Here is a 12592-nt window from a genome sequence, read left to right as displayed (position 1 = left end):
CTTGATCCATCAAGAAATAAATATTTATTAAGCACCTATTGTGAGCCATATATATTTTGTCTCTGACTCAGTAATTATCTGCACTGTGCCTAGAATTATGCTATGTACTGTAAAAGTATGAGATTTTCTCCCCTGATTTTCTAGTATTACTCTTGATCAATCAAGAAATGAATATTTATTAAGCATCTACTGTGATATATATATATATATATATATATATATATATATGTATATATAATTTTAACATTTCAATAGATTTATGTTCTCATTAAAGATGCAGATCCTACCATAATGATCATTACCTTTTTTATCTTGAGCAATTTGGTTTCATATCATGCAACAGCAAAGGAGAAAATATCATATATTAGGGCATCTAATACTGATCCTTTAAGTTATGAATTATTTAATGCTAGCAGTTGGAACAACATATTTATATATTTTATATATATATGTATATATATTCATATATATGCACACAAGCACATTATAATTACATGCTAATTGTGGAGTGGAGAGAAATTCAAAGGGAAGAAAAAGATGTTAATGTCAGCTGGAACCGAATAGTTATTTGAGAAATTCATTAATCTTGATGAGTTCTAACAACTTTTATATCTATTATACCTACAGTTTACAACTATTTGGGGCATAGTGCCTAGTGTGTTTAATTTTGCAAGTTTCCAAGAACATTTGCTATTTCTCTAAGATTACTCAACTTGACTTTAGAAGATTAAGCCAAACTGAGTTTCCTTTATAGTACTGGTAAGAAAATGGAAAGTACTCTTAATTTGACAGTGATTTCAACATTACTTAACATTTGGCTCTATACTAACATTCCAAAAAAAAAAAAAAGAGAAAAGTCTTTGCAAAAAAAAAAAATTGTTTTTACAATTGTAAGCAATGAATGATCCAAAGACACTATACAAAAGGATTGTCTTCTTTAATTGGAAACTGAAGATGCAAAAACTAGAAGCTGGATGTATATCACCATGCCACATATTGTCATGTTCTACTATGCAATGTACAATGATTATATCTTGAATTATATTAATAATTGTACAACAGGGTTGAATAATGATCCTATATGCTTATATATGTGTGTGTGTATATATATATATATAAATTTAGTCATTTTAAGAAGAAAGAAATGAATATCACCAAAAGAAAGGAAGGAAGGAATGAACAAATGAAGGAAGGAAGGAAGGAAAGAAAGAAGGAAGGAAGGAAGGAAGGAAGGAAGGAAGGAAGGAAGGAAGGAAGGAAGGAAGGAAGGAAGAAAAGGAGGGAGAGAGGGAAGGAAGAAGGGAAGGAGGGAGGCAGGGAGGGAATGATGAAAGGAGAAAAGAAAGAAAGAAAAAAAGGAAGGAAGGAAGGAAGGGAAAGAAAGAAAGAAAGAAGGAAGAAAGGAAGGAAGGAAGGAAGGAAGGAAAGAAGGAAGGAAAGAAAAAGAAAAGAAAGAAAGAAAGAAAGTAAGAAAGAAAGAAGAAAAGAGAAAGAAATTCTCACTCTACAATTCAAATTGCCTTCTTGCTGTTCCTCACATATTCTATTTCCTGTCTCCTTGCCTTTTTTTTCTGGCTAACCCTATACTCAGAATGAATTTCATCTTAAAACATGCCAGAAAAACACTGGCTACCTTCAAAGTTTCCCTAAAACAGCTACTTCCCTAAAAAAGAGGCCTTCTCTCTCTACCTTCTACACCCTATCAAATTAACTTTCTCCTTTGAATCCCTAGTGTTAGCAAATGCCTGGCATAGAGTACATGATAAATGCCTATTGATGGATAATATAGCAACTTTAAATAAATTAAAGTTAAAGACAGCACAATATATGACCAACTATTTGCATTAACAGAATAAAAATGCTGAAAGTCCAGTGATATTTTATCAGCTATTTAATATGGATCATATAGTAAAAAAGTGTAGCACTATTGAGTGCTACAAATATTAAGTATTGAGTAAATATTCAGCAGTAATATCAAACTCACATTTTGTAGCACTCTGAAGTATTCATATTATATACTACAAAGTTATATACATTGTTTCAATAATATCTACTTAAAGAATACTTTCATGTTTTAACATCTCAAGGATCCATGCCTTCACCTATATGTTTATCCTTAACAAAATCAGGTTATAATCTTATATTTAGTTTGTGGTTGAAAAAATTCTTCAATGTCTGATTTCTGTGAGCTAGCACCTATCCTATCTGGTAGTGATTAAAAGACACAATCAAAACAGTATTCTCAAATATGGGGATATGGTGAATCATAGAATTTGAGATTTGGAAGGCCTCTTTCTTGTTCCCTAGCTCAATAACCTAAAAGGTATCCCTACTATTAATATGCTTGGTAAGTGGACATCCAGTTTCAGCTTCAAAATTTCTAAGGAGAAAGAACCCACATGGCTAAGTAGTCCATTGTTCTTCTGGAAATTTATAGGAAACATTTGGCTTAGCATTTGATTTAAGTAATCTCTTTGGAATATTCATCCATTAATATTTGTGGAAAACAGAACAAATATCTCTTTTTAAAAATTATATTTTATTTTATTTAATCTTTATTCCAAATCCAAATTCCAAAATCCAAATCTAAAAATCTAAAAAGTACCAAATAAAAGAGAAATGGCTGTATATATAGCAGAACAGAAAAAAAAGGAAACCATATAATTCTGCATAACTTTTTTTCTCCTTTCCTTTTTTAACTACATTTTTATGCAATTAGCAAAAATCCACCTTCTTTCCCTCTCATTCTACCTGATTCTTTGCCCCTTCCTCATTGTTTATAAAGACATGTATTTTTGTACCCTGATTATATATTTTCTTAACATTTCTCTCTTTCCACCTTTAAGATAGAATTCCAAAGGACACATCTCTTATATTAGAATGTAAATAGTTGATTCTTGCTTAATAGCTTATTCATTCATTTTTATGTTTCTCTCTTCCTATGTTTATATTTCAGAATTTCTATGCAGCTCTGAACTCTTTATCAGGAATGATTGGAAATCTATTTCATTAAAGATCAATGTTTTTCCCTTGCAGGATTATTCTTAGGCTTTCTGGGTGAATTAATCTTGGCTGAAAGACTATTGTTTGCTCTTTGGAATATATATTCCAAAGCTTTTTTTCTTTATAGCAGTGGCTACTACATTGTGTGATGATCATAACTATGACTCCTCAGAATCTGAATTCTTTCTTTGCAATTGTTTGCAGTGGTTTTTTTTTTCTTTTTTTGATTTGGAAGTCCTGAATTGCAGCTAGATTGTCCCTGAATGGCTTTATTTTCAAGTTTCTTTCTGGTGAATTCTATTTTACTTCATCCTCTGGTTCAAAGAGATCTGTGCAGTTTTCTTTTAATATGATACCTAGAATTTTTTTGGTCATGAATTTTTGGGAGGCCAACAACTTTTAAAATTTCCCCCCTCAATTTATTTTATAGGTGAGTTGTGTTTACTGTGACAGAAGAAAATGTTAGGTTTCTCACAGCAAACACAATTTACCTGAAAAATAAATCTGAGGAGAAAAATCTGAAGAATTTATATTCATTTATAATTTTCTAATTAAAAAAACTCTTATCTTTGCTAGAAGTTTTGTTGAAATTTGTGCCTAAATTGTGTTTTTCTTTGAGGCTTTGCTTGTAGATGTTTTAGAGTTATTCTCCTGTCTTGGGTTTTTACTTTAAGTACTCATAACAGATTAGCTTTTTATAGTGGAATTCATTTTGTTTATTTGCTCATTCTTCCATACTACTTCCTGATTTGGGGCTTGATGTTAGAGCCAAGGTCTGTGAATTTCTGGAAGAAATATTTGAGCTGTTATTGCTTTTTTGGAATATTGACTGTTATGTGACTTCAAGATCTCAGGGTCATCTCAGGCTGGGAACCTACAATATTTCAGTGCTACTAAAGTAGTCCCAGTCAAAGGTAAAGTTTGATTGCTATTCCTTTAATCTTATATCTACAAGTTTCTGACATAGCACTAGGACTGAGCAACAGGCCCATGAGCATGCCCCAATCGGAGTTCTAGTAGACTGTTACTGGACTGGATCACAATTAGCCAGCTGGAAAACTGCTGATTTAGAATGACAGAATTATTGGATATATGCCATACTGAATTTGACAAGGCAAAAGGTAGTTTATGAGTAGCATTTGGCAATGGATAATTTGACATGTGGTAATAAACTAAACCTAAAGATACTGTGTTTGAAAATGTTTCCACTTTAATTTGATGGGTCATTGTCTTAGATTACATTTATTGCTAAATTCCATACATGTTATGGATTGGGGGAGGGGGAGAGAGGCTAGGAGGGACCATCCAATTCTTCAATTTCTCTAGATTTTTCTCATCTGTTGCTCAGAGAGGTTAATGCCCCAAATCACATAACTAGTTGTTGGCAAAGATGGGACAAGAAAACATCTCCTGATAGCCACCAATCTTTCCTTTACAGCATGTCATTTTTCTTGCATGTCTACATATTGACCTTTTATTGATTTGAAAGTGATGAAAGTTTGGAGCAGCTGGATGGCTCAGTAGATAGAGCATCAGCTCTGAAGTCAGAGGACACCTGAGTTCAAATCCAACCCACACTTACTAGATGTATGACCCTGAGCAAGTTACTTAACTCTAATTACCTCACAAAAAAAGTGATGAAAATTTTCCTTTTTTCCTTATTTGTTTTATTATTTTTCATATAAATTCCATATTTATTTGAGTTAGAAAGCTCAGTGGAGAGAATGTGTCAGATATGGAATCAAGGAAGATCTGAATTCCAGGCTCAGATAGTAGTTAAGTGACCCTGGGCAAGTCATCTAACCTGTTTGCTTTATTTTCCTCATCTGTTCCTCAACTCATAGGATTGTTGTGAGGATCAAATGTGGTAATATTTATAAAAAACCTTTATAAAACCTTAAATGCTTTGTAAATGTCAGTTATAGTTATTCTATAGTGTAATGGGCTGAGGCTTGAGTTGATGCACTGAGGTCCCAAGCACATGAGGCTAAATAGTAATTGGACCATACTCTATTAATATATAAGCTTGGAGAAAGAATGGCCCCACCCACTCTTTGTGCAAGTCCTGATGTGTTGTATAGGAAATGACGATTTTGGTGGGTGGAGGCAGGGGAGTGGAAAAGGAAGGGGAGGAGAGACTTTTGGGATTGCCATTGCCACGGTTGGCTCAGCTCACATCTCTTTCTGTTAGCTGAGGAGGCAGGGGAGTGGAAACTATAGTATATCTATACCACTTTTAAAGAACAAAGGAATGTTTGAACAAGCCTTTTAAAACAGGGAACAAAAATTAAATTTGATCAGCCTAGACTGGTATTTTTTTTATTAGTCCTTTCTTGAAAAATTTCGGAGTTGGTTTTTAATATTCAATGCCTTAAAAATTCTTGAATTAATATTAACATTGATTTAAATGTTGAAAAAAACATGATATAAATAGAACAAGGAATTAACCTGTGATTTCATTGAAAAAGGTAATTTCTATATAGAGAAATTCCCTCTATCCATACAGGTCATGTCACCTCTAAAATTTAGTCTTAATGAAATGCTTTGAGCTATGAATTAGATTAAGCAACTTTCTGACATTAACAGAGACGGTACTGACCAGAGACAGTCTTTGAACACATAGGTCTTGAAGCAGATTCTTAATCACTATGCCCTGTTGCCTCTTAAGATATTTATTTGTTGGCAAATAAAAACTATGATTAAATGACAAATGTTGATAGGGTTTCAGGAAAAAATAAACTAATGCATTAAAAACTGTTGGTGGAACTGTGAGTTGGTCTAGTCATTCTGAAAACAATTTGGAACTATGCCCAATAATTCACTAAACTATAACTTTAACCCAGTAATACCATTATTAGTAGACATTAAAGAAATTAAGGAAGAGGAATATGATCTATATTTATATCTATCTAGCAAATATATAATGGTGGCAAAGAAGGGAAGAAGCATCACTGGGAATGACAATAATAGCATATGAATACAATGGAATACTATTGTATTGTAAGAAATGAGAAAGGGGATAGTTTCAGAGAAACTTGGGAAGAATTTTAAGAACTGATAAAGTGAGTAGAACAAAGAAACAATTTGTATAGTAACAACAGTGTAAAAACAATGAATTTTGAAAGAATTCTGGTCGATGCAATGATCAATCATAATTCTAGAGGACCCATAATGAAGTGTACCACTTACTTATAAAGAAGTGATGAACTCAGGATGCAGAATGAAATATATAGCCAATGTGAGAATTTGTTTTGCTTAACTAAATACAATTGTTACAAACCCTGTTTTGGGGTTTGGGTTTTGTGGTTGTTCAGGAGTATAAAATGAACTTAGATGGAATAAGCTATGTTCATATAACTCAAAAGTGCCTAGTTGTAATTTGCTGCCCTGCACCTATGTTTAAAACATAGCTTTGCCACTTATTATTTGTGTGATCTTGGGCAAATAATTTAATTTCTCCTGGCCTCAGTTTCTTCAGGTATAAAATGAAGAGATTGGATTAGATGGTCTCTAAGGTCCCTTTTAGCTTTAAATCTATTTTTCTTTATCACACATAAGGTAGATAGATATCATAGTTTGTGAAATACATAACACTTAACAATTGAGCAAAAATTACAAAAAAAATTTAAAGGCATTTTTATATTATTTTCACCAAAAACACTAGTTATGAGTAAGAAATTTCAGTTGAAATAAATCTATAAATTTATGAAAACCTAAAAAGATGATCAAATAGTTTTTGGAAAAGCATTGTATTTATAATTTTCTTATTATTTTGTTATGAAAAATAGCATGACAAAATGGATAGAGGGGCAGTCTTGATGTCAGGAAGATTTGTGTCCAAAAACTGACTTTGCCATTTGCTAATCTCTATGCAAGCCATTTAACTTTCTGAGTCACAGGTAACGAACTTTTTTTTTCAGGTAATGAACTTTCAAAGAAGATTAAACATTTACGTATCAGTTGCTAAATTGCATTAGTGAATGAAATTTCATACTGGGATTCTACTGCACCAATTAAAATACAAAGGCAGGACAGCAAATTACAATTAGGCATTTTTGAGTTATATGAACAATGACATTATAGGTTATTCTACCTAAGTTCATTAATACTTTTACTGTACATATCAAAGAAATTAGTTCTCAAATGAGGGATGACAAATATTGTCAATCATCATTAGCTGAGAGACTTCAAGCAAGGGAATTTGTTGCTCTCTTTATTCCTGACCCACAGAAAGAGTTTTTGTGTTAATAAATCTCAAGGTTTATTTTTTATTTTTTTTTTTAAGGGCTAGGAACCCAAGTCCAACAATAGCTCAAATTTTATTCAAAGGACTCAAAACATTTCTTTGATAATGAACAGCACTGAAATTGATGCCAAAATCAGTCCAGTTTTTTTTTTTTTTTTTAAAGGGGTTTGAACACTGCTTGGCTTACTTGCAGAGATAAAAAGTTTCTTGGTTTTTACTGAATGGGCACTACCAACCTTATAAAACAGGCTTCATTATGAAGAAATGTGATTTATATTTCAGCAGTGAGCCAGTTTCACAAGCCACTGAACTTGTGTTTTATCTTTCTTCTCTAGTGAAAGGACTATCAGACCATTAGAGGGAATGTCAGCATATGAAATGTCAGCATAAGCTTACTTAATTTTAGTGGCACATTTGATCCAAGTTTAAATAGCTGGAAAAATATGTCATATATAAAGGTGCCCTTGTTATCTAGCATCAGCAAATGGAGAGGAGGGGGGAGAAAACTCCAATTTTTAGACTATTTGTGTATTCATTCTTTCAGGTCTGAAGTTGACTTGCATTGTAAAATCAAAACAATGTTTCCTTTTATCCCTAATTTCCTTTGAAATATTTCCAGCAATCTGTCTTTTTAGATGAATACAGTGAGGGAGCAAGGTGAAGGAATAGCTATTGAAATTAAGTACATTTTTAGTCTTATATGAAGTCAGTCTAAATCCCAGTAAGTGTCTATTCAAGGCAGACAGAAGCATTGTTCTTTTGAAAGCAGTAGTCTTAGAAACAAAGTGTATAATGATATCCTCCCCAGGGGCCTTGTATACTAAAGTGGGAAATATTCCTCTTTTCTTTCTAGAGTAGACATACGGTAGATGAGTAAAGAACTATTAAAAGTAAAATCTGTGGTTATTTCATATAGGAATGATCATATTTAAAACCGATAACTTCTAATAAGAAAAAAATAGATGATATCCATCTTGCCTATTTTTAAACAAAGAAAAACTCTTGTTACAAACTGTCACTTTTAACAAAAGGAAAACAGTAACAACTGCCATCACTTTAGGCTTATAAATTAATAAACTTCTTATTTTCCTGAAAATCAAGCTGAAAATAATTTATACATTATGTAATGGGAGCCACTCAAATGCGCTTATGTGTAATAGCTAAATCTTGGAAAAATATCTTTCTTAAGAGATTTGATTTCTCGCCATTTCCCCCCAGATAATAGTGCCAACATATCATTTCTGAAGACACAAATTTCATGTGTTTTTACATTTCACATAAATTTTAATATTTGACATTTCTTATCAATCTCATTCTTTGATATTCACATTAAAGGTTAAAGATCACAGTCCAGAATATTTGTGTCAAAAGGAAATACAACAGAATGTGATTTGATTCTGTCATAACTATATTGCATAAAATCTCAGTCCTTTAGTTACTAGCAGATCTCAATTAGAACAAATATTAGATACTATTAAGTGATTGTGTTATTTGAATTTGTACTGTATAGTTCCACTAAATTGGCTCCAGTTACCACCTTTTATATAATTATAACCCTAAATAGTGTGAATCTGACTACATTCACTTATTTCATGGTATTCATCATTTGCATTAATTGGAACCTACTTGAAATGAAATTGTCACAAAACACAAATTTTTGAAGAATGGAAGAAAAAAGCTGTACATCTTATATGACCTTTCTATATAATAAAGACAAGATAATATAAAAATTGAGACAATAATCATCTGTTTATTTAGCAAAATAAACTTGAAGGAAAGCATGATTCTTCCCTTATTAGAAACATAACCACCATATATAATAGTTTGCTTCTCAAATTCTTTGGTGTGGAAAACTACACACAAATGTTTGTTCCGTTTATCCTTTTAGCTGATAACTTCCCCCACCCCCATACAAAGAATAGCATGATCAAACAACTTTTAGTCCCAATTAAACCTCCTCTTCTGATAGTGAATCAGATTTAAAAAATCATCTCAAACTATACTTGGAAATTTGAGAAGTGTTTGTCAGGTGTTTATGTGCATGTGTTTCTGTATGTATATGAATGTGCAAATTTATGTCTAAAATTTTTTTCTGGCCCCTGGGGGGAAATATTCTAAGTTTTTCTTGGTACTATGGTACTCTCTTTTGCACATCTGAATATTAACACAAGATGCAAATGTTTGTATTTACCTATGTGTATATTCCTACATATGTATATCAACATATATAGCATATATACATATATGTGTGTGTATATATATCTACATATATATATACATATGTATATATACATATTTATATGTTTATGTATTGTATCCACTGGAGAATATCACCTCACTGAAATCAGAGACTGTTTTCTTTTTCTTTTCCCCAGTGTATAACCCAGTGGTGTGCACATAATAAGCAGTAATATTGGTTAAAGTGGATGTGTAAAAGACTGTTGGATTTGGAATCATAAAACCTGAGTTTGAATCTCATAGGGCTCTGCCACTAACTCCCTATATCACCTTAGATATGTTACTTTCTTCCCCTGGGCTTCAGTTTTCTCATCTGCAAGAAGAAGGAAAGGGGATAAGATTAGAAGACCTCTAAGATCCTTTCCTGATTTAAAGGTATGATCCAATAAAATGACCTAATTAAAGCACTATTGAGACTACCTCCAGGGGAAATTATTTTGTACTGCAACAGAAATTGTGTTTCAAAATTTAAAAGCTCTTTGGCAGTCATGGAACAATGTCTGAAGATCAAATTCAAGATACAAAACCAATTTTAAAATAAGTTCCCTCCCTCTTTTTTATGCTGTGGTACAGAAAAAGTATGATAATTGCTTAATTCTGGATTTTCTGTTTCAGTTAAAAGTAATCATCCTTTCACTATTGTCATTAGCAAAGCAAAGCACTTTTCCAGATGCTGTGGATCATCAAGTGAGTCTTCATTTTCTGAGAGGTTATGCCTTACGTCTTACTATTTCTGTCTCTATTTCTGCCTTTGTTTGTCTATCTGTCTGTCTCTGCTTCCTAAAAAGATCTTTCTCTTTCTCCTGATCTCAGATTTCCTGGAATGCATATGAGAAAACTAAAACCACTCCCCAAATTAGCATCCTCTTAGGAGTTTTTGAATTTTGCATAGATTCCAGGGATCACAGAATGGTTGGGCAGTTGACAGTAGCATGACTAGCACTGTGATTGGGAACAAGAAGAGTACAACCAAAGTAAGATGCAACTATCAACCAGAAGGATAGCATAGACACATCTTTGACCATGCAGACTCTGGGCCCTCTGAAAGTAAGTCAGTTGCATTGCTAGCATGACAAGGAAAATAGCAATGTTCAGAATGAGGAAAAGCCTGGTATAGGAAGCAGATATTGAGGGAGCTCTGCTTCGGGCAGTTGTCACCATCTGGGCCTGCCCAAACTGGCCTCTGAATGGTACCCCAATTTTGTGTTTCACATAGGAGACATCAGCAAAATCTAAAAGGTCTTTCATTTCTTCATCTTCATCTATGGGCAATTCTTTCTGTGCCAAAATCTGAGCTTTCTGTCGGATCTTTTTCTCATTTACTTCAATCTGTGCAAAAATGTCAGGGACGGCATCAATGAACTTGTAGCGCCTGGCTGGCCTTCGGTTCTTCTTTGCCTTGCCTTGTAGCTGCTGTTTTCTCTGCTGCTGCTGCTGCTGCTGAGAGATTGCGAATATCCTATCAATGGCTTCCTCAGTCTGTCTCTTATCTGAAAATCTCAGCAGGCGCTCAGCAGTCTTTCGAAAGCTAGCTGTGTTACGGACACGGGACAAGATCTGCTTCTCCAGCTGCTGGAAAACTGGCTTGAAATGCTGAAGACTGCGTTCTACAATTCCGGCATAGTCCTTTACCTCAGACACAGGAGAGCTCTTAATGATGGCAGACTGATCAAAAAGAATCTTTTGGTGATCTGCAATGACATGTACAAAGGCCGTTTGTCCAGCAGCCTCACCTGTCCAAAGGTAAACTGCGTAAGCATGGTCATTAGTGGCTATAAATACATCTAGTTGTTGAGCATCTCCATGAAGGTTGAAGCTTTGAACATTGATAGAAGGTCCTATGAAAAGGTAGGCTACCTTGGTGATGGGACTCCGGAGGTGTGTAGTGACATTCACATAGTTTGTTCCATTATACGGATATCCCCGGGGGTAAGTCACTGAAGCAATGGTTGCTTTTTCACTATAGCCAGTATCATCCATCCAATACATTTTATATATACCGTCTCGCTGCTTAATGTAAGCCCCATGGACACCATCCACGACAGTCTCTTCAAAAGGGACATCCACATTGTGAAAAAAGCTTGCCGCTGTCTCTAAAGGACTGTCTTCTTCCAGGTGGATTTGGTCCACAAGGAGGAGGAGCTGAGGGTGCAAGAGAATTAGGTTCCTCTGGAAATTTTTCAGCTTTAGCTGAGGATTGTAGGCCCCCACTCCTTCCCCTCGTATAAAAACCACTCCCTCCTTCTCCAGAGCAGCCACCACTCTCCCCTGACAGTGGGCAGCCGAGTCATGTTTGTACTTTGACCACTTTGATGAACAGTCTTCTGTGACCTGACCCTCCCAGGGAGAGAAGCAGCTTTTTGATACTGCGGGGGCAAACATTAGCACATTGTTGAAGAAGGTGTACTTTGGCCCATAGAGAGCCTCCGTGATGAAAGGCACGCCATTGGGAGCAAAGGTAAATGAGTTCTGATCAGGATGCTCATGGCCAGCATTAAAATTTCTCCATCCTTTGATCCATTCTTTGTACTTGTTTCTGTGGACAATGTCATAGATTGCACGTCCTCCAAGTTTTCCTGACTTGAAGGAAAGGAAAGGTCTATTGATCTCTGCAGGCAAGGCACTTCCATAAGTCACAACACCCCAGTCCTCAAAATAATGCAGTGTTGGGGTTCCATAGTCTGGTGGGGGTACAGAACCCAAGCTGGCTTCATACCTATTAAAATAAATATTAAAGAAAATAAACATCAATTGGTGACACATCAGAGAACATGCAACATGTGGATTACATGAAATAAGTATATAGTTATTGGAGAGACTAATGTACAAACAAAATGTGCTCTGCATTGTCTTAGTATTGCATAGCTCTAGGAACCTCACAGTACAATCAGTCATGACAGTCTTTAGTGGAACATCATAGCAGCTACCAAACCAGCAGAGGTCTTTGGAAACTCTTTGGGGATCCTCTAAGAATCCTAAGGCCACATAGGCAGCAAGAGAACTAAGCAAATCTCAACTTCTTACTCAGAAACTTGAGAACTGCTACTACTAACACAAACCAGTCAGAACTCATGATTCTAACTATATTTCCATGACCTTTAGTTT

General features: G+C 34.4%; 1 protein-coding gene across 2 annotated transcripts in view; it reads right to left on the bottom strand.

Moving 5' to 3' along the window:
• Positions 1-10343: 10343 nt before the first annotated feature.
• Positions 10344-12592, bottom strand: part of DSE (dermatan sulfate epimerase) — a 93899-nt gene continuing 91650 nt past the window's right edge. For both annotated transcript variants that reach the window (XM_051997576.1, XM_051997577.1), the window contains one exon: positions 10344-12203. In XM_051997576.1, coding sequence (XP_051853536.1) covers positions 10424-12203 — 1780 coding nt within the window. In that variant the 3' untranslated portion in view covers positions 10344-10423. The remainder of the gene's footprint in view (positions 12204-12592) is intronic.

Source organism: Antechinus flavipes, chromosome 4 (genome assembly GCF_016432865.1).
Source record: "Antechinus flavipes isolate AdamAnt ecotype Samford, QLD, Australia chromosome 4, AdamAnt_v2, whole genome shotgun sequence".
Classification (NCBI taxonomy): domain Eukaryota; kingdom Metazoa; phylum Chordata; class Mammalia; order Dasyuromorphia; family Dasyuridae; genus Antechinus; species Antechinus flavipes.
Note: the sequence above shows the minus strand (reverse complement) of the source record. Positions and strands in the feature narration are given on the sequence as shown.